Source organism: Poecilia reticulata, linkage group LG6 (assembly GCF_000633615.1).
Source record: "Poecilia reticulata strain Guanapo linkage group LG6, Guppy_female_1.0+MT, whole genome shotgun sequence".
Taxonomy (NCBI): domain Eukaryota; kingdom Metazoa; phylum Chordata; class Actinopteri; order Cyprinodontiformes; family Poeciliidae; genus Poecilia; species Poecilia reticulata.
The window spans coordinates 22823299-22846821 of NC_024336.1; the positions used below are offsets into that span (position 1 = coordinate 22823299).

Consider the following 23523-nt stretch of genomic DNA (forward strand, 5'->3'; position numbering starts at 1 on the left):
TATAATACAGCAAAAGTGAAGCAGATGAAATGAGTATCTTGGCTTTAAATTCAGATTCTTATTGCTGTGATTGGGTAAATGCGCCGCTGCTGAGACACATTATGCATAACGTCTCTAATATCCTCACGGTGTGGATTCCCCCTGGAGGAAGATCTTGGTTCATCGCTGCTGTTTACCATTTCTGAGCTACGGTCTGTGCAACATCAAAAGCCCGCCATGACACTTAACACAGACTGTAGGGTTCCTGTGGGGTGTTTGTGTGTGTGTGGGGGGGGATTGTGGCTCCCTATGGGGTTGGCATTACTATCGCTCCCTGGTGAGAAGTCCAACTCATGATCGACAACCATGCAAATGGACAAATGCCGTCATCCCATATCAGACAGCAGCACCACACTGTAATTTTATGCAAATTTATAAACCTCTAGGACCATGCATGCATTAGGTTTTATTTGTGCATGCATCTTTATGTTGGTGTGCAGCTGCCAAAAGGGAAAATTCTGACTGCAAATGTGAAAAAGGAACATAGAAGTACTCGAGTAGACATGTAACATGTAGCACAATTTACCAGAGCGAAGTGTGATAAGAAGTATTCATTCTTTGTTAAGTTGAAACAGAAAGGTCATGTGGACTGCTATTGAGAACTTTTTTCACTGAGATGTTAGTTCTTAAAACAAGAAAAGCAAACCATGATGCAAGTTGTTGGATGTCTCTCCATTACTACTCAAACTGAAGTGAAATGAAATTCTCATATAAACATTTGCTATATTCACCAAGTGAAATACTTATTGCTCAGAATATTGTACCTTTTTGCCCAACTGCTCTTCGTTTTTATTTGTTTATTTGTCCTCTCATTCCTAAATTTCTTTAATTTTGTACATCACAACAGTTAAAGCTTAAGGCTTAAACTTTAAGCCTTTAACTGTCATGATGGCCCCGGTGTCCTCAAGGCCCCAATGACTTACAAGCATTTAGAGAATGACAGATAAGGGGTTAACGTCGCTCCCTTGAAAAGAGAGGTGAGCATGTCCAAGTGTTTTAGCGCTAAGTGATTTAGATGTTTCACTACTTGATTCCAACTGAATCAAATAAATGGCTCATTACCAGACTCCTGCAGAACTTGATGACATGAAGAGGAGTTAAATCAGCTGCTTGTGTCATGTGTGTCAGAACAGGGACAAATCCAAAAAATATAGAACTTAAACTTCATCCATTTTCTGAACACCCTTTCCCTTAGTGGGGTCGGGAGGGTTGCTGGTGCCCATCTCCAGGTAACGTACCGGGCGAGAGGCGGGGTACATCCTGGACAGGTCGCCAGTCTGTCACAGGGCAACACAGAGACACATAGGACAAACAACCATGCACACACACACACTCACACCTAGGGGCAATTTGGAGAGGCCAATTAACCTGACAGTCATGTTTTTGGACTGTGGGAGGAAACCGGAGTACCAGGAGAAAACCGACGCATGCACAGGGAGAACATGCAAACTCCATGCAGAAAGACCCAGGCCGGGAATCAAACCCAGAACCTTCTTGCTGCAAGGCAACAGCTCTACTAACTGCGCCACTGTGCAGCCTACTTAAACTTCAAGGACCTGAATTGCCCAACTCTTGTTTAATGCAACAATAGGATTTCTCAGATATACATTAAGATCTAACTCTGCAACTTATATAGAGCAACAAAACTAAGGGGATGCTTTTGCTGGCGTTCCGTACCAACTGAAGTGCTTTACGATTTCTCTGTTGTCTTGTGCAATCATCTTTATTATGACATCGCTCATCCCCTGCCCTTGCATCGAGGAAGTTATCATCCTTTCCTCTGTTCATGAAAGTTTCACTCAAACACGCATCAAGGGATTTACCTTGAGGAGGGGAGTTGCTTTCCTACATGAAATGGATATAACTGCTAGGTGAGGGTCATCTCTTTATCCTTGAGAAACTAAGAATCCATTCATTGGCTGGGCTTGAAAACCTGACTGACGCAAATGGATCATTGGGAATAGAAGTGTCCCAGCAGTAATTATGTTACAACGCTGCTACCGCACACTACCACAGAGGTGGGACGGGATGAGTAGGGGGGCTTCTTTTAGTCTTGTCTCCCTTACGTTCTTCTACATAGTTAACACATTACTACTCTCTTTTTCTCTCCTTTCTTCTTATCTTCTTTCCATTTCTCTTTCATGCAAATGTCTACTAGTTCCAAACATTCTTGTCTGCAGTGGAAAGTTTCTGACTGGTATTTATCCATGTCTGTTGACTCTTAAAAATAGGAGAAAGTTGGTAGCTGTTCTTTTTACCTATTTGTCACTCCAGATCTCTACTCCCAGTGCCTTAAAGGGACAGGAAAAAAGTGTCTGTTTCATTTTTTTGTCCTGCTTTCTGGGGCTCTGTGTCTCTAAGTCAGTTGGAAAAGAGACATGAAATTAATGTAATGTCAATGGCGTTTTCTCATGAAACCCCCAAGGCACTTAGTCAAAGTCACCTTGCATAGTCCTCTCATCCCCTGACAGTACTCTGAGAGTGAGATGGAGGATGCCTGTCTGGTAAGGCTGTCAGCATACGATGTCCTTCGGTTATTGGTTGTTATATCCACTCATCGTCATTCGTATTTGCTAGATTGGATCCATGTACGTTATTTATCTGGAGGAACGACATCATTTCCATTCAGCTCCCTACATAATGTGGCCCATACGTATATATACATATACCATGAAACATTTTCTTGGTGGGACCATGTTCATCCTGTGGGGTTTTCTTCCCTTTTCATGTCATTTTGGAGGTGTTAAGTAGCTTTCTGTCTCCTGGTCCCTGTCTTACAGCACCATCCCCCAGTCCAAGCAAGGTGCTAGCAGCATGGAGGATTGTTTGAACTTGCATTGATCCAATGTGGGATTACAGCTGGGTCATCGGAGAGTTGGACGAGCTCTCAGTCATCAGGGCAGATTAACCACTCGCTGTCTGCTTGGCTGCCATTTCAGTGGAGGCTCTAGATGCTGGCTTTTTGGCCACCCCTGCAGTGTTCCTTTCTGAACAATGCATTTTTGCATCTTCATTGAATCTGTTGCAGACTGGCTGGAGAATGCTGAATGAAATATGACGAAAAAATTGTATACGGTAATTAGAACCTACAAGCAACCTCTTTATGATGGACTATTTCTTTCTGTTTATTCTCGAGACCCATCAATTTCACTGCTTTATCACTACTGGATAGTGTTAGTGCATTTTTTTTATTTTATATAAATCAGACGGGTTGGGGGGGTATATTGTCAATACAATGTGAGTCAGAGCAATATCACAATCAAAGTACTGATATATTACAATGTACATTCAATTTTTAGACACCAATGATATATTTGGACAGTTGTTTCGACTTTTACTTTATATCATGCCAACACCTGATATGGATATTATTCCAAAGTTCATAACAAAAGATTGAGATATTTTGATGTCTAGAAACAATGAGTAGACTGAGAAAAACATGACTTAGTCATCGTTGATAACAGTATTACAAGATTCAGCAATAATATCAGATATTGCTGTCAAGTGATTTCCTGATATTGAAAAGCACCGACTTTCATTAAAGAACCTGCAGCATATTTTCTATCTCTTTTATGTTTTACAGCCCTTAAAAGACTAGCCAGATTTAAAAGAAAACCGCATAATAGCATCAACCTGAAAAAAGGACTTATCGGTGCATCTCTGGTACAGTTTAACACCTACAGTGTTCGTACCACAGTCATTCAGATCTTTCCTTGAAATGTTATTCAAATCATTGTTCTGTATGAGAAATGGCACCCTAAGCATTGCTTTACAGAGAAAAGGGAAGTGCTGCAGAATCTCCAGGTTTTGCAGACATGCCCCCTTTTACATTTCTCAAAGGCTCTTGTTTCACTTTTTTTTTTGTTCAAATGCCCTTGCAATAGCTCTTATTAATTATATCTCATTAGTCGCCTTGGAAACGGAGGTGAAGGAATGTATAGTATGAGTTCAAAGAAAATAAAGAAAGAAATCATGTGAAAAGGAAAGAGAGACAGAAAGAGAGAAGGAAAGGGTGAGAGCTAAGAAGAAATAAGGGAAGGAGAAAGTGGTTGTTGAGGGATCAGCCGCGTGTCAGATTAGCATCAGGAGACATTAACACTAGTGATGCTGCGAGGGCCACAATCCTGCCTTTCACTGCTGGAGAGGGAGATAAGCATGCTCTCACAAAAGAGCAAGAGGGAGAACACGAGAGAGGCTTGGCTTGCCTCCACTCCCCTCAGGCCAGCAGCCCCATTTACAGGTACAGCACCTCCTGATGAACACAAGAACAAAGAGATGGATGTTCCCTTTCTACTGCAGCCATGTCAAAGCGCCTTTTAAACACAACTATGGATTAGGGCTGGCTCACTTGAGTCTTCAGACTGCCTGAAGGCTGATCATAAAGGAGTGACGGCAGTGACACTTTGAGTTTGATACACCTAAAAGCGGTGTCATGGATTATTTCACTGAATGCAGTTTTATCAATTCATATTGGGGATTACAACAAGAGAACGTTGGATTCTCCAAAATGTGTTTCAGTCATAATCTTGTTGTTTCACTGTATATTAACTGGTGTTGCACGAGTTATGATTCATTCTTATGTAACCGGCGGAGTGTTTGAATAACCAGAAGAAKCTCTCTTTGTCTGCTATAAAGGCAGGGGCTGACAGTCTAATGTGCAGATTGTCCAGCCCGTGTAATGATCCACACTATAATCGCTGAGCGCGGCCACAGGAGATGAGCCAGTTGTTGTTGTTTAGTCTCGGACTTGCATTCAGGAAGGTAATAAGTGGAAGGATAAGCGGGGCAGGGAGTCCTGACGTGGTCCCTCCCTTTCTTCCTTTCCCCCTGACTCCTCTCCCTGCTGAGGGCACGCAGAAGAGTCCTGAATAACAGGAAGTGTAGGGGCAGGAAGTTAAGTCTTGTCTGCCCACGGCCTGTGGTAGGATACTGAGGCTAACTCTGTTTTTTGTACAGGAAGCACAACTGTCACGGCTTTGCTCAGTCTTTGGCTGGTGTCCATCACCTTCACCAAAGCACAGGCATCTTAGCTGCATAGGTTTTGCTTCTTTAAACCTAACAGGCACTGTGCAGACATGATCTGTAGGACTCTGTAAGGTAGAAACATTGCTTAGTATGTTCGGTTCATTTCTTTAGTTTTCATACCGCCATTACTTGCCCAGGTTTTAGTTTGTTTTGTCATTCTTTGGTTATTTACCTGCTTCCCCCTTGTAAGTTTAATTAGTCATTTCCCCTTGGTTGTCCCTATTCATGTCCCCTTACAGCTGCAGCACGCCTGAGTAATCACTCACCGGTACTCCAAGCCTTCTGCCTTCCAAAATCAGAAAACAAATACATGTTCTATGCTCTTTTACTTTATTTTTGAAAGTTTGACTGAAAAAAAAAATCTGTCTTGTACTTTCAGTTAATTTAGTTCAATATCCCTGTCCTAGTTTGTTGCTTGTTAGCTGGACCTCATGAGACTTGCAATATGTCAGTAGTTTTTATAGCAAGTAGCAGCTCAGTAAATATTAGTCTTTTTTTCAATAACACTCATACTCAAAGTCAGTAGCATAACCTTGTTTTCTCAGTTTATGGCATTATCTCATAAAAATAATCAAATTGTACATTTAATTGGACATTTTCCAAGCTGTAAAAGTTTTTTTCTTTTTAAGTTTTCTGAAATTGGAATTCAACTGGAAAAATCAATGGTTTCTGACTGTTTCTCTTCCAGGCAGTTTGTTCAGGCTAGAAATGTGTTAAATGATTGTTTCTGGATAATATAAATATATTTAAAGTTTATATAACAATTTTCACTTAAACTGCTGTGATGCTTTGAGATTAGAGTTGTTAGCACATTAGAAGTTCAGATTGGTCAATGGTCATAGACTGTTGGTCTCAGCCTCCGGGATAAACTAACCTCCATTCATACTGATTATGAGAAGATAGTTATCTACAGCAGTAGGATTATAATTGCTTAAAACCAACAGAATGTGACTTCAAAAAAATCCTGAACTATCTCTTTAAGTGAAGAGACAAAAGCAAACCAGCATCCCCGTCACTTGTCTTGCCCTGTTGACTTACTGCTCTGTTAGTTGTGTCGCATGCTTCAAGCTGCATGTGTGCTGAACAGGGGGACACACTTCAGTAAGGCCAGGACTTGTTGTGTTAGTCGTGTGTTATTGACTTTCTGTCAAGCTGACGTGGCTGTTTCTATGGTGACGTGTTCTTTGCACATTGATTTATGTGTTACAAATGTTAGGTAAGCATCTTTCAGAAGTGCTAGATGTGATTATATCAGAGCGGGTCAGGTACACTGGATTATACCAAGGTCTTTTTAATGGTGTTACATACAGATTGCTACGTTCAAGTCATAAAGATGCTGGGCTAATGTTTTTTTCAATTGGAAATCCTTCTGTAATTTTTTTTAAAGAATATGTGAAAAAATTTGAAGTTCAGAACAAATATTTCTTTCAAAGTTTTATTCGTATTTATATTTTACTGAGTCACAAAGGAGCTGTAGGCTAAGATCATGTGAGAGGGATAGTTGGACGTTTTCCACAGAGAGGCAGTCAATCAAAGACGTACATAAAAACACCTTCCACCAATTTAGACCCACAAATAAACATAATATGCTTTGAATTTTGCAAGGAAATTTCCAGATTAGGAGAAACTCTCACCCTGGATTGAAATTGAACAATTGCGATGACCCTAGTTGTTCACCTCATTCATAAAAAAGATCAAATACAAAACTAATTTAATGTGCTAATAATTTAAAATTAATCTGCTTAGAAGCATGTTATTTTGGGTTTCCAATTTTTCTTTTATTTTAAATATTATGTAATGTTGCTGTGATGTAAGCAGAGGGGCTACAAAGGTGCTATAAATTGATTGAGTCAGAACAGAAAATACCATTTAAATTACTAGCAACTCTCATTCTGAAATGATACAATCATTTTTTAGATTGTTTCTAATATTGAGTGAAAACCCTTTAATCACACAGTTCTGACATTAATCAAAATGTAAGTGTTTGTTTTTGCCATTGACAGATTCAGATCAATATATGACTGCAGCTTCAGTGAAACAGCTCCCCAGAGGCTCAATTTCCCTGATTTTGTTTTTCTCCTCCCAATATTTCTGACCTAAGAACTAAAACATCTAAGACTTAAAAGAGTAGTTCATTCTAAGCGGTTGTTTTCAATTGCTCTGTATGCAAATCCAAGATCATGCGGGTTAAACGTAATCCTTTCTTTGGTTAAATGTGAGGCACAAAAGCAATATCTTCTGTTTTCGGAGAGATTCAAAACAGTTATAACTTACAGTAAATGACATAGAGATTCATTTTATGGTTCATCTGGGTTCAATTTCAATATTATTGCTGCAGGGATAAACTATTTTGCAGCAGAGGATGCAAATATATGGATGTAGTTTAATTGAGCAATTCTCACAAATTATCTTGCAGCCCCAGATTCAGTACCGATACTAGGACAGCCAATACAGGACTTTGCATCCATTTTTACAATATTAGTTATTTTTCAATACTGCTTACAATATCAAGGTGAATAATTTAGTTGTGCTCTAGAGGCTTACAGCTTTTACAGCTCTTACAGTTTTTACATTGTCAACACTTAATATTTGGTAGTTTGGTCATTTGATTATTATGTCTTTCATATTAGCAGTAAAATGTAGGTTTTGGCGTCTTTGCTTGTGAGAGCAAAGATGAACAAACATTATGATTTACCTCTCAAGTTCTGTTTGAATCTGTACATTGAGATTAAACATAATACAATTAAAAGCAACTCTGCAACTGGATGAGAATTTGTTGATTCTCTATAGTGCCAGTGAAACTCTTCATTAAAATACAATTTTACACCACCTGGTTCTCAAAACAGTTAACTACAGTGAAACGTTAGTAGTCAGCTATTCAGCAGATATGCTTATGCTTCTTTAGTAATTCAACTTTTATCAGAAAAATACAATCACTAGATTATAAACAATGAAAAAAGATATTATTTTTAGCAAAGGGCTTTTATAAGGGTTTAAAAATGTGTGTAATGTCAAACTACTCATGCAACTTACACAAATAAATGTGTCTCATGGTTGTATTTATTAAAGTCATAAAAATAAAATGTTGTATTTGTGGTGGAAATATATAAAAAAAACTGATAACTACAATACTCCAAAAAAATCATGGTGAATAACCTTGTGAAAAATCAGAATTATGCATTAGAAATTACAGTATTTAAAAGCTCATACTTCAAAATTGAAATGTTTTGTCTAGTCCTGGTTGCTCTGAAGAAGCAGTTTTTTTACATTCCACAAATCAGTTAATACACGGCTGTTAATATTCACATCTCAGGTATAAATAATATAGGTCTATTGCATAAACCACATTTCTGTCCACATTTTAACTCTTAATGCTTAAAATATGCCGTACTACATATAGACATAAGATTTGCATTATGAAATCAAACTGCACATTTTCAATATAGTTGCAGAAATTAAAATGTGAAATCCTGAGACAACAGTCTTATTATCTCTATATTTTGAGCGGGTTTGATCACAGTAGACATCAGCTGGAATCACGGCACACCTGGAGTTCGAAGGCCCTCTCGGTTTGTCATCTCACATTTGTGCATGAAGGCTGTCTGGGCCCAATCTGCTATGCCTCATACTCATGCTGCTCRACTCTGACAGCTTAAAGACAGAAAAGTAAACACACGATTTTAATAAAGTACCTCGATTCTGACTGATTTATTTCTAAACCCTTATCAATACAATGGCACTCAAAAATGTACACAACCTTGTTAAAAGAATAAAAAAGGACAAGACAGATCATTCAGAACTTTTCCAGGTATAATATGTTTGTTGGAGGAAGTTAAAGAAAGAAAACCATGAAATGGTACATTTTTATTTAACCACGGCATTCCATTTTATTTGTAAGGAGTCTTGCCTTATTTTAGTTAATGTCTTTTCAATATTTTCCCAACGCCCTCACAAAGGTTTTCAAAATCTGTCATTGTAAGGAGATCTCCGATCCATGGCCCTTTATTGTCAACCCTACAGATTTACCTCTGGCTATGACATTTCAGAGCTAAACTATTCCTCTCAAAATTTCTTTCTCATATGTATTTATGATGGATGTATGATGTACATACATCACCAGCCAGGGGATTGGAATAAAAGATGCCTTGATTCTTTTGGGGGATAATACACTTTGTCACTGTATTTTTATTTTTACTTTTACTTTTATTTTTTTGTGATGTGCACTTAAACCCTTGGAAATATATTTTTGTCGCAGGGCACCTAATATTCACAGGCTCGTTCTAATTTAAACATGGCTATCAGTCTGCATGTTTGAATTGGCGAAAGAAGGGGAACATTGTCATTATTTTGCGGTCTGTTGTGATGTGGTTTGATGAAATTCTTTGTGGGGGTTCATGCAGTTCCTTTCCTTGGCTCTGACAGCAGTGTGTGTGGGTAGTTAGCAAGGTGATCTCAGTGAAGTTTGCCTACAGTGGAGCCCTGATTCAGACAGCCAGACACCATAATGCCCGTTCATCTGTAACCCATAATGACTGCGTGTGACTGGAACTGGTCATTTTCGTTTCCCCTGCCAGGTCAGCCCCCTGTCTTGCTCACCGCGCAAATGCTGACTGCATCTCATGGCTGGAGTTGTTAACCTTTCCACATTTGTTCTCATACTGTATGGGAGATAGTTGTTTGGACAGTTTCTATTTGCCAAGTGGAAGTGATGGATGTGCCTCTAGGGAGTGGACAGTATCTCTTTTTGCACAGAAGCAGAGACAGGGCATCGTTAGATGCTCCCTGGGGCATATTGTGCCCTAAACTACCGGCCAGGTTACTAGCTCCTGTGAGAATTACCCCTGGTCCTTGTCGTCCCTGCTGGCTCCTCTTCCAATCTTGGAGAGTTCAGCTACTCTAATGTGGACACTGAACGGGAAACCTTCTTAATTATCTTCAGCGCAAAGCAAGCGTCAGTGTTGATCTGCTTAGAAAACATAAAAATAAAATAAATAAAAAAAACTGCTGAAGCTGATGAACCATTGAATTCTCATCTAAAGTAGAAACACTTTCCAACTCATAAATTAAACAGCATGAAGTCAAAGTTATTGGGTTAAAATCAACTCAATTTGGATTATTTTTCCTAACCTATGTTTGGGTAAAATATGGATAGATGCAGAGCTGTGTTGTTCTAGCACAAAAGGATTGAGCTACAAGTTTACAACACTAGAATGGGTTAGAACCTAACATCCAGGCATAGAATGGTATGAGAGTCACACTTAAGGGAGACCTTAAGTAAAAATACCACTGTATATCTAGCAGGAATGCTGCTCCTATCTTGCCAACTGCTGTTTTAAAACAATGTTGACCTTAATGGATGGTTGTGCCCCTATGTAAAGTTTTCACTCCATGAGGGTCAGTGTTTTATGCAACCAGAAATATTTCCAAATTGGGAATGCTGAGCAGGTAGGGAAGCTAGAATGTAGATGCATTTCCCTTTATGTTCTATTTAAAAGCATTGGGGATCCTAAATATAACAGGTTTGAAAAGGATCATTGGGCACTGCACCCTGAAGCATCGTCCATTATCCAGACACTACCGTCTTGAATTATTTCAGCAACAGTAGTAAGGGGGTGTTACACTTGTTAGACATTGCCAGTGTACATTTCTCTCAAAATGGTACTGCCATGATTTCACTTTTTTCTTTACATACTAAATGTCACCCCAGACTTCATGGTTTGATTTTTCCACAGCAAGTTATTTGGATATTGAAATCCCTTTGCTCTACTGAAAATGTAAAACTGACTTCCAGTTACTTGAACTAAAGGTTAAGTACAGGAGCAAAGAGAGATTACTGCATGTGTATCTAACACTTTCTTAGTTTGCCTGAGAACAGAACACAAGACCCTCTGGTGCTTCAGATTACTTAAACAGACATCGTTGGGTGTCAAGTTAATATTACGTTTTTTTCCCCCTCTCTTTTCAGACTGTGGTGTGGTGTGCAGAGGAGCAAGAAGTGTACTGAGGAGAGTGAAAGAGAGCGCACAACAAGAGATCCTGTTGCACAATGTTCTAGGGAGTGGGGGAAGAAAGTGTGTTGTTTTGATACTGTTGACGTGTCTGAGAGACCGGAAAGGGCACAGCCATGGGGCGGAAGAAGATACAGATCACCCGGATTATGGATGAGAGGAACAGGCAGGTAAGTGGGAAAACACCGTTCTGTCATTCATGTGAAACATTTCAACCATATTTGGATAAACAAACCTCTCTGTCTGAAGCCTTGCTTATTTATAAATGTGATATATTCAAATTAATAACCAAAAAAAATTCAGTGTAACTTAGATTTGTCAAATTAAAAAGGTGAGTATATTTATCACACCTTCTGCCTCACAAACGAAGAATCAGGTGTTCCACAGAAGGTGCTGATAAATAAATCCATCTCAGGTTTCCAGACACCTGTCATTGCTAATCTGGTGTTCTTTTTTTTTTTTTTGCAGAAGAGTGTTTTGTTATCTTGGCAAGATCTTAAGAGCTTTTTAATAAATAATAAAAAAAAAACTGTACATGATTATTAGCCTGACAACAGGGCCCTACAACTCTCTTAATTATTTGAAATAAATAATGTTTCAGTGACTACTAGCTGCAAATCACGAAAAAAGCAAAGTGTCATATCGTGCTGTCAAATATGACCTATTTGGTGGGGTTGCCATATAAAAAGAATACAGCTACATTAGTTGTCTAATGCCAATAACTTTTTTTTTTATCTTTGCGATCTGCACATATCTCTGTTGTTGCAAAATGCAAGCAGACTCGATCCATTCCAGCAATATTTTCACTGTCGCATGATGGTGGAAGTGTCATGGTCTGCGGTTCGTTTTACAGATCTAGAAATTGAACAACTTATGTTCATAGATTCAACAATGAAGTCTAACAGTTAAATGAGTTATTGAAAACAATCTTTTACACATGAAGTTAAAAAAATTATGTTGAAGTATGACAGCCCTTAGCCAGACAAATGATCTGTAATGGCCTTTCACATGTATTGTGAATCCAAACAGACGTGGAGTATATTTAGTTTTTATGTTCTGACATGTAAAAAATGAGTTTTCCATTAAAATGTATTTTTACTTTTGAATCCTTTCTCTGATTAAAATTTTTGAGAAATTATTCTGGAAATAGCTGACTAAATAGCTCCTTCCTTAAAAAGCTCAAGATACGCAAAATATCCCATAATTTCTGGATGCTGTGTAAAAAAGTATTCAAGAAATTCCTATTTCAGTATGTTGGAATAATGAAGAATGTTTCATTTTCTCAGTGTACATCTGTATCTTCAGTTTACTGTCTGAAAGTCACCGTTTTCTTCAGCTTGCCTCGCCACCTTGGACCAGGGTTCAGCAGCTGTCACGGTGTATCTAAACAGACAAACCTCCCTCCCCAATGTCCCAGCCAGCTGAACAGGAACCATGACATTTCATTGTCAGTGCGGTCGTATTTACAGACTCGATTCCCCTGCCACTCTGCAATTTCAACTGGAGAACTTGATGAGGCAGCAGGAGTGCCGTGCTGCAGAGGGGGCCTCGTGGTGAAGGAATGGACTGTGGGTACTCTGTAGGGCTCGTCCCCTAGGTCCCGGCGGTGTGGCTGGGCCCCATATTTGCTGGAACTCTATGTGTCTGAAGCTATTTGGTAGCAATTAGGTGCAGCCACTGTAGCACAGCGCCCTCTCATTTCCAGGGTGGGGTCAGAGGGACACGCAGCGCCCATCTTTGTCTTGGCCGCGTTGGCTCTGGCTGGCCGTAAAGGAAGGGAACGCTGGAATTCTCTCTTGTCCGCTCACGATAAATATAAAATCCTGAACAGCAAAGCACTGCATAAAAACTAGATCTTTGGATATCTACAGCAAGAAAACTATGTTTAACTACAGTCAATTTTGCTTAAGATGAAGATTAGGGGGCACATGCTGTTTTTATATCGCTTTTTGAAAGCACATTTGTTTTTGTATTTAAATACAGCAGACACACTGACAGGACCAATATACAGCATGATCCATCTTGCTTCAATGCCACTCTGACCACGATGTTTTCTGCAACCATTATTAAAGAAATTCAGCCAAGTGTGGCACAAAGAATCCACAATGTGGCCCAATTATCAGGGTAACACCTGGCTTTAGTCTGTACACTTTATGCAGAGACCTGTGAGATGTTAAAACAAACAGGAAGGAGATAACGTTATGGGAAAACAGGTTGGTATCTAAATTGCTGAGGAAGCCAATTAACTCTTCTGTTGATTCATTTATTGCAGACAGTCTTTATGAGGAAAGTGCACACTTTTTCTGCATTGCTTCACCTAAGATAGGATGTGCAGGGAGGAAAAAAATAGAAATAGCTTATTATTAATGTGTTCCAAAAGTCTAGTATTTTCATCAGATTTTAAATGTCTCAGTGTATAATCAGCACAACGCAGGCAATTCAGCTCACATTTAGGTAATTTTAGCTGGCACAGCAGAAAGTTGGCCGTGACAATAGGCTGCTGTGCTAAAATAAAGCTTTGGTATTAAGTGATGTATGTGTGCATATCGCTCTCCTTTTTTTTCTTTTTTCTGTGGGCCATAAAGCACACAGTGCCATCTCCCTGGGGCATGCTCCTAACCAGGGGGGAAAAGCCATTTGCATGCGGTCTTCAGTGTCTGAAGACAGTTTAAATCTTTTTGCCTCTCTGCTTTTAACTTTTATTACTCCAGCACTTTAAATAAAAAAAAAATACTTAAGTAGGCCATTTGTGCTGTATTCATTTTGCATACAAGACACTGTCGACAATAGCACTGCACCAACAGCACAACAAACTGCAGCTCTTGTCTCGATTAATAATTTTTTTTTGATGATTAAAGTCATTTCACAATAATGGTAGTGGTAAGTAATAAAGAGTAATTCCTACTGCATATGGTGGGTTACTGCAAAAGTGACGGGCCTATATGTCAAGGTACCAAATTCATCAGCTGGCCTTAATGCCAGATAAGAGTCATATCAGGTTCACTTTTGTTTCAGTCAATTAATACAATCATAGCACTCTGATTTGTCCATATTCTTTCGAGAATTAGTGTTTCTTCCTAAAGGAACAGTCCTAAATAAAATCAGACACAGTTCCAACCTCAGGAAGGGCAACAGTGGGGAGAGAGTCCACTCTGTCCGACTTCGCTGTCCTTTAAGTGGAATCAGAAGGACCAACCACACATCCGGTGTTTTCCACCATGCATGCATTCTGGAGGGCCTGTCAATGTCTGGACCTGTTTTAAAGCAGAAATGATGCTGGAGAGGTGCAGAGGAGTCATTAGTCTTCTTAGTTAGAGTAAACGTTGGTGAAGCCTAGTGAGCGGTGTCTAGTGATGTCCTCTGGATGCCATTAAGCTGGCTCACTGGGGGTAATTGTCCAAGTCATTAAAAGTTTGATGATTTTGCTTCTGGGTGGTGGGTCGCCTGCCCTTGCTGGCGCTCATTTTGGATTTTGCCCCAGTAAGGCAGCTCCCTGGTGGCACATTCAGGGTTGCTCTCTCTTACTCACTCTCGAGGGAGCAACAAAGAACACTCCTCCTGATTCTCATCTTTCACCTTTTCTCAAAGTCCTTTGCATGACAGGTAAAAAAATAAAATAMATTTTAAAAAACCACAAAGGCAAACTGTCTGGTGTGACAACCACTGCATTTATTGTGAGTGTTTTTAATGATATACATTTGTTCTGTAAAGCTGTGCTGATAAAGCTGGTCTCCTTATGGGATAAAAAAGCACATGAATACACATGTGAGTGTGATTAAGCACATATTAATCTAGGAATCATATATATGTATGTTTTGTGTTTTAGAACACTGACGTAAGATGAAGAACACATACATTTCCTTGTGAAACCCTGAGTATAATTGTCGAATAGTAAAGGACTAAAATTATGTAGATTTTTCTAGTCACATTGAGCAGTACAAATCAAACAAATTATTTTGATAGTCTCCTACATTCATACCCAATACCATTTTTTGACAAGTGGTGGGGAAACTGGAATCAAAGTTACAACCTGCTTATTACCAGGCTAAGCTTCCTGCTGACGTGCACACATTGCCCTGAGATCACAATGACGAGGCAATCCTCACTTTACAAAGGAAAACCTAAAGCTGTGCCTGTGTTATTTTTTATCCAAGAATTAGACAAACTGCGTTTAATTTCACGTTTAACAAAAGCAGAAAATGTGTTGTGTAAGGTATAATGGGAAGCATGTCTTTCACATGTGGGAATTATATTTTAATTAATGTAAAACATGTGTTTCACATATGGAAATTAATTTTATTTTGCAACGTGAAACGTGGGGAAATCCAGTCACGTGTGAAATGTTTTCACATGAAGAGTCTTTTGTGTAGTAGCATCTAATAATGTGTCAAACTTGGACATTTTGATTTATCTTGGAGCCAGAGCTTGTTCTAGTTATGAGTCAGTGGGGTTTGCTATTTGTTTGAGTTCTAACTACTATTACCAATGCATGCTAGTACCATTATTGTTTCCACTTTATATGTTCGAGTTCACAAATATATCTTCTACAGATCATATAGAGCCCTACTGGCCCCTAATTGATTGGAATTTCTTCTGTGAGAGACTTGCTGTTTTTCTGACTGGAAATCCGCAATATCTGACTTCTAAATGCAAAGACAGTGCGACATTATGATGCACCTTGACATGTAAAACATGTGAGAAAACCTTCCACATATCAAACACTTGACAAAGGTTTTCCATATTTAAAATAATATTTTTTTTTAGGTTTTGTTGGCTCTAGTGGCCTTTATTTCAAAGTWATCTGACAGGAAAGAGGGTAATGAGAGAGGAGGAAGACATGCGGCAAATGTCGCAAGGCCAGGAATCGAACCTGCGACTTCCGCCACGAGGACTAAGGCCTCCATATGTGGGTCATGCTTTGCCCCTGTGACACCACAGCACCCCGCATTTAAAATCTTTTTCACATTTTCTACACGCTTTTATAGTGAAGTATTTGAAGGGAGATATGACAAGTCCAAAAAGAAAGCAAAAACATGCCAGCACATAGAGCCGTTTATTCTGCTGAAATTTGCATATTGGCAAGATGCATTTATTTTTAAATGAATAAATTAATTATTGCAACACCTCTGCCTATTGCCAGTGTGTGATCCCTAAATTGCATCATCCGCTTTTGATCCAAATCCAAAATATTTCCAGGAATCCTGCTAACATTTGGGTAGCTAGCATGTCATCCTCTCCTGTGTACATGATCGGCCAGAGCTACTGTAGGTTTCAAGGTTAATAGCACCCTCTGGTTGAGGGCCTCCGAGCCCAAACTTGTCCACATGGGGATCCTGAGGCTGTCCTCTCTCCCAGAGAGATCTGATCAGGGCAGACATTTGCGGTGGCCCTGGCTTGTCTCCCAAGCGTGCACGCTCTGGCGTTGCAGAGCCAGGGCAGCAGCCACAGGGTCCAGGTCACCCTGCCAGCTGGTGCCAGATCTCATTGTCTCTCAAGCTCCTCTCTTGTCTGCCGTCAGGGTCGTCAAAGGTGACATGAGGTTCTAATAAGGCTGCTAGCTCCTTGCCCTCTCTGTAGGTGTTAGTGAATCAGGCATCTCCTGCCATGCCCCGATCACAGCTGCACTCTCAGTCCCAGATGTCTTGTTTGTCATCTTGGCACCGTTGCTCAAGGATAGACATTGATAGACCCTTTGATTGACACATCAGTTTTTTGTGAATGTGTGTCTGGGTTTGTTGCGGTGTATGGCATATGTATCGTTTTCTGGTGGAGGAATCTCAATAAGAGTGTGTCTAGATTTGTGTCAGATTTTTAGAATATCTTGATTTGTAGAAAGTAAAGGTGTATGTGAATTGCTATATTCAAGAAAAATAGAGAAAAATCCTTACAGAGAAACAGGACTCCTAACTACTGCAGATAAATCTATTGCATACAGACTTAGACAAAAAATGCAAACATCCTAAGCTACCAATATGAATAAAAATCTTTGTAAAAGCTCTTTGTGGTTTTGCGGAACTTGGGAAAATGGTGGAAATGTGAAAATGTGTGAATTAAAAACAGAATTATCACTTTATCTTGACACTGTGAATGTTTTTGAGCTTTCAGCCTCACGACTCACTGATCTGTCTGATACTGGCCATAAGTTTAAATCTCTCCAGCTCATTGTAAGTTTGAATGTGATATTTCCCTTCTAATTTGGACTGACATTTGACTTCCCAGAAGAACTGTAAACTGCGCAAGATCAGTGTGCGGTGTAGCTTTATAATCCTGAAGCCAAACATTTCTTTGTAAAATTACATGAATTAGTCAGGGAGCTCGACTACATTCGCACCACATTTTTTGCATATGGGCGACTCAGTTTTTTTTAAAACCACATCGAGCGTCTCTGTGGGAGTCTTTGAGTTGGTGAACCATAGGAAAGCTTTACCAGTAAACCTCCCACTTGACCTCAAGGATGTCTGTGGTTTTCCACTGTCGCACCAGTCATCTGAGGTGAGATGGGGGTGGATGGAGGTTATATTTGCAAATGTTGGAGAGCTTTGATGAAACAAAGCCAGACTTCTTAGACAGTTGTTCAAAATGAGAAAAACAGAGGCAAATGAAGACAGCATAATATAAATACGTAGCTGCATATGAGTAATATCACTCTCGTGTTTCATGTCACAGTTACCAGAAACTGTATTTCTGTACAGGTAGAATATCTGAGGATGGGGTAAAGAATCAAGAATTAGCAGGTGTCAGAGCAACTGCTCAGGTTAAAATGGAGCTGTGTCTGGGTCAGGAACCCTGCACTCAGCACTCTGCTATGCATCCAGGTGGAACAAAGTCCTCGCTCAGCGTCTCATCCTGGGCTTCCTGCTGAAAGGTGACATCTCCTCGGCTTAACGGCAGCATTCATCTACTAAAGAGCACACAATTTGTTAATCGTTTCCCCACATGGCAGGCMCTGCTTTCTAGTTGGTTAGGCAAACAAACAAATTTGCAAGCAGATGAATGAGCGAGTTGGTAGCTCAAGTGTTCAGTTAAAAGAGATTGGAGGTCAGAGCCAAAGTTAGCCCAAAAGTTGTAAGGAACCCTAAGTAGAATTTTATCTCTACCTCCCGTAAGGCCCACCATTCACCACAGCATCACTGACCTCCTGTTCACATTGTTCATCCTTGATTTTACTGCTTATTTTTCTAATGCATTCTACTGTCAATGACATTTGACATTGCATTTACAATTACAAGCAAAAAAGACTAGATCGGTTATTTGCTGATCTGTTTACAAAATCTGTTACATGTTTTCCTAGCTAAGACACAAGTAGGAGGAATTATTAAATTAACTTTAATAGATTACTTTTATAAAGGTTTTCCTGATTACGTTGGCAACATACATTACATTTGTCAACCTGTCCTGCGTGAGTCCAAGTTCACCTGGACTCTCAAAAGTCCACATTTTCAAAGTGAAGCTGGCTCTTCACTGACTCCTGTGTCCAAGTATATTATTGGAAAGTTCAGTGGGAGTAAAAAAAGTGTGGTAGCAAAAAGTGCACAGCCTTAACAGGATTGTGAAGCAAAGCTTATTTGAGAGCTTGTGGAAGATTCAGAAACCATGGACTATTGCGTGAGTCTTTGGTTCAGGGACCACTAGACTTGTATAGCTTGTATTAAGCCAGAGACAAAGTGTCTTGTCTAGACTAAGGAGGAAAAAGGGCTGGACTGTTACTCAGTGTTCCCAAGTTCTTAGTTTAGATGAAAGCATTTTTTATTTTGTTTAGAAATAAAAAGGCGCAGAATCCAAGCTTCTTGTGTGAAGCTTCCATAGTTACTGACGATTTAAGGAAGCATGTTGTTGATGTCTCTGAAGTTTGAAGTCACATAGGAATACTTTACTCCAGTACAGCAGTTCAAATCTTTTTTTTAAATTGTTCATGTGATATTGTCATTTTCTGAGGAAACTAATTTGGGTTTTCATTTGTTGTAGGCCATAACCATCAAAATTAACATACACAAAATGTGTCAATCTATGGTAAATGATTAAAGATAAGGTATGAGTATCACTTCTTGAATTAAATTAGTAAAAAAAATTACCTTTTGATTCTAGTTTAAGTCATTAAGATTCCCCATTACCGTCGGCTGGCCGGTGTTAGAGCTGGAGATTCACTCAGTAGTTTGAAACGGAGCAGAAAGATGATGTGCCGTATCCTGTTTAAGACCCCCCTCCCAAACCTCATGCTGTGTGCTCCTTTAAAGCATCAGCAGAATAAAATGCACAGTTCTGTTTTTGTTCAGCAAATGTCATTTTAGAATTTGGTTTGTCAGATTAGTACACTGAATAGAAAATAATAAAAGGACAGGCTCTTCTGTGTCCCCGAAAGGAATAATGGTGCTTTGTAATTACCTGCAGTGTGGAAAATTTGAAATTCGTTTATCACAGCTGGACTGACCCCACTGCCTCTGCGGTCGTAGACAAACTGTGACACAGAGTCCACACTGTGTTTTATATCAGTTATGAAAACAGAGGAAAAACTGGAAGCTGGTCAAGCAAAGCCCGATCATCTGCTCAACTCCTCTATTAGTAGGTCAGTGGATATGATGGAGTACAGTCCCATACACCACTCTGTGTCTATAAAGCATAACTTTTTATATATTTGGATCCACTCCACAAAATAAAGGTCCAATATACCAAGAGTATGGTTTAGATGGGTTTTTTTGTCAACAGCTAAAGGAGAAAACAAGTTTGTTTGCCTTGTCCATCTTTGTAAGTTAGTTTCTGGTTTTAGAAATGAATGCAGCCTCTCTGTAAGGAGGTGGTGAAACATAATGACATATGTGAATGGGTCAGAGGCAACCACAGAGCTGCAGAGATACAGAATGGAGAATCACTTTGCAGAGAGGGTTGCGTTACTGTTGGAGTGATGTATGACCCAAAGTCCCATCTGACTGCTCGTGTTACACGGCTTATTCTGCACTACAGTGATAGCTTTCCGTACATGGAGTCAGGGGCCACAGTAATGTATGGACCCGTGCTGCTGCCAAAGGTCTGACTCAGCTTGCTTACTCTGACCTCTGCCCTGATAACTAGATGTTTCAGACATGCAATATGTTATTCCAATCACAGCAAAGCATGGGTGAGCTTGTTAGTGGCCATCTTGTTTGCTGCAGTATTGCTATAAATTTAATCATGGTCAAATGTAATTTAGAAACTTTTCTGTCTTACGTGAGTGCAGATATTATGTTTTTCTGACATTCAAAACATGTCTGGACGATGACCTGTAATAATAATATTGTCTTAAAGGAATAGCAAATTCACAAAATCTTTATCAGTTACATAGATAAATGTGCCTTAAACATTCAGGTGGGCACATTAACTAAGCATCAATTTAGTTCAGTAATTTAATTCACGAGATTTTGATTTATTTGATTTTTTGCTTTATATGTTTATGTTTCTACCTAATGAAAACCTAAAATTCAGTTAGTCAGAATATTATAATCTTACATGTGAAGAGGTGTAAAACTTGTGTAAGACCTTTTACAGAAAAGTGTAAAACTCCTGAAGAGTATGTCCATGTACTATAAGTTGTATGCACTCAAAACTTAAGTAGGATTCCTTTTTTCATAAATTACTGCATTAGGGTGTTGTTGCATGGAGGAAATCAACATTTGGCCCTGCTGAGGTGTTACGGAAGCCCATCCTGCTCTAATGGGGCCTTTGTCTTGTATCATATTCGTGGTGAAAGTACTCCATAGACTCTCATTTACAGTGTCATTGTTGCAGATATCGGTACTTTTGGCAGCATGGGCAAATGGCAAGTCCAGCTGAAAAAAGGAAGTCATCATTTTCATAAACCCTGTCACAGGAGACACGTTTTCTGTGGTGACTTTGGACTTGATAAACACAGAACACCAACATTTGGAGTGTGACATTGTCCCTCAAATCGTTACTGACTGTGAAAACTTCACTCTAGACTCACTCAGTTAACTCTTCTAAGATCTTGAATGGTTAAAATCCACTTATAATTAATATGTTATATTGCAGTTTTTTAGAAGCTGAATTTTTATTTTTCATTTGTCATAAACCACAATTTTCAGTGTTGGAGGAAATAAACTCTTGGGAAATTTTACTCTGTGTGATGAATCTATATTATATGACTTTCTTATGACATAGTAATGATATTCTCATTCATATTCTTTAAATGAATTCTAATTTGAATGCAACTGAATGGTTGTGGTTGTTTTTCTGCATTTGCTTAAAGATGTTATTACTCCTTTTAAAGAAGAATTTCTGCTTCCGTTTGTATGAAAAAATATTTACACCTGTTCAAATTTTACAGGTACATCTTACCTGTCTGATTAAATTTACTTTGATCCCCCTTTTCAGTGAAAGAAATTATTATTTTTTTTCTCTCTCTCTGATGGATGGTTTTGTTTTGTGTCCCTTCTGCAGGTTACCTTCACAAAGAGGAAGTTCGGCCTGATGAAAAAGGCCTACGAGCTGAGCGTACTGTGTGACTGCGAGATAGCCCTCATCATTTTCAACAGCTCTAACAAACTATTCCAGTATGCCAGCACAGACATGGACAAAGTGTTGCTGAAATACACAGAGTACAATGAGCCCCATGAGAGCAGAACCAACTCTGACATTGTAGAGGTGAGTGGGAATTCTTTCCCCCCTCCCTTTATGATTTATTACTCAAAACCTTCGTTCAGACTCATTAGATTGGGACCACATTAATAATTTCAGGGCTGGAATCCGATTTTAAAATATGTTCATTTCTGGAGCATAGCTTGCCGTGTAAATACTGCAGAAGTAGATAAACAAGTCAGGAAGAAGTAACAATTTCCTTCTAGTCATCACACAGATAGGGAACAGGAGGTCTGTGCTCCCTGATAAGTTYGGCTTCTCTTGTGTGAGTCAACGGACAAGAAAAACCTATCTGCAAAGGCATGCGCGCAGTCACTCCTGACCACCAGTGCTGACCTCCAGTGTTTCCCATAGATATTGTACCTTTAGAGCTCAGGAGCCAGGCAGCTTCTTAGCACACTTAGTCATCAAACCAGTTGCTGCTGTATTTTTAGCAGAAACACACTTTATAGCATATTCTTCCATGCTCTGTGGAGAGCACTTGGGTTTCCTGGCAACTCCTGCCTGCCTGGTGACTACCGGAAGAGTAAGCCACTTGTTATGCCAGTGTACAGAATTGTCAGCCAAAAGCGTTAAAGCCAGAGTAAATAAGAATAATTAGGGACGCATACTGTTCCAAACATCTTGCACTGGCACGTGTGTGGTTTTATCATTTCAATTCAAGATCTGCTTTCTTTAAAGGGGCCAATATCTTCATTCTGACTGCATGAAAGAAGACACAATGAATGTTATTGCCTATTGATAAAATCACGACAGTCAGTGTTAAATTAACCATTAATCTTTATTGCCATTACCTCAAGTGCCCTTCGAGTGCAGAGTAAGACCCTTTCTATTAGATGCAGAACGCTGCTCCATGCCTGCACTGTTTTTACTGCCACCTGCCCACTACACGTGCACAACTCGCATTGCCGCTGCACAATTAACAGACTTTGAGAGTTTAAGATGGCTGAGATTTGAAAAAAGGGAAAAATTCAAGAATCCTTAGTTTGAAAAGACTCTCACTTGGAGGAATTAGTGAAATTGCATGCAGTATAAAGAAGTCAGCTGCAGCCCATTATCTTTTATTTATGCCGCTTCTGCTTGTGAATTACCTGCTTGGCAGAGCTGCAGAAGAGTGTTCTGGCATCCTCATGTAGTCACTTCTCCATCAGGGGCCCTCCAAGCAGAGTAGAGGCTCACCTGCATGAAAGATACATGGATACATGCCTTACGTAACAGTGACCACAAAGTTGTTTTTGCTGTGACTCTAAAACCTTTTTTTTTTTTTTTTTTTTTTTGAGAAAAAACTTGCTCGATATTGAGTTTTATAGTGATAGAAACATTCGGTGTATTCCCAATCAAGATGTAAATATTTCTTCTCTGCATGCAGTCATGTGAAAAAAATAGGACATCTCATTAAATATGCAGTTCTTTCAAAATAAATGTTCACATATTGATGTCCTGCCTTTCTAAGATTTCATAAGACAGCTCTTGACTTAACCACGGTGCTCACTGTCCATTCAACAGCACACTAAACTAAATGTCTGAGTTTCTAACATTTTAAGCCTCCTACAAAACGTTGAAAAATATCATGTGCATCAGTCATGTTTTTTTTGTTGTTGTTGTTGTTGTTTTTGTTGTTTTTTTTACATGGTGACTAGCTGCAACAGAATCTTTTCACAGAGAAATGGAAAACAAAACATTACAACAGCTTTTAACCATTGGAAACGTATCACTTGTAATCACTATATATAACCCACATTAGACTACCAAGAGAGACACAAACTCAATAATTTGCATTTCTTTCATTTCCACAAAAGTATTCAACCTCAGATTATAAAAATAT

At 39.2% G+C, this 23523-nt stretch overlaps 1 protein-coding gene across 15 annotated transcripts in view; it reads left to right on the forward strand.

Annotated features, from left to right (window-relative positions):
• The window catches only part of mef2aa (myocyte enhancer factor 2aa), a 75322-nt gene that overhangs the window by 15004 nt on the left and 36795 nt on the right, over nt 1-23523 (forward strand). For all 15 annotated transcript variants that reach the window (XM_008412371.2, XM_008412374.2, XM_008412373.2 and 12 more), the window contains 2 exons: nt 11030-11242; nt 21501-21704. In XM_008412371.2, coding sequence (XP_008410593.1) covers nt 11189-11242; nt 21501-21704 — 258 coding nt within the window. In that variant the 5' untranslated portion in view covers nt 11030-11188. The remainder of the gene's footprint in view (nt 1-11029; nt 11243-21500; nt 21705-23523) is intronic.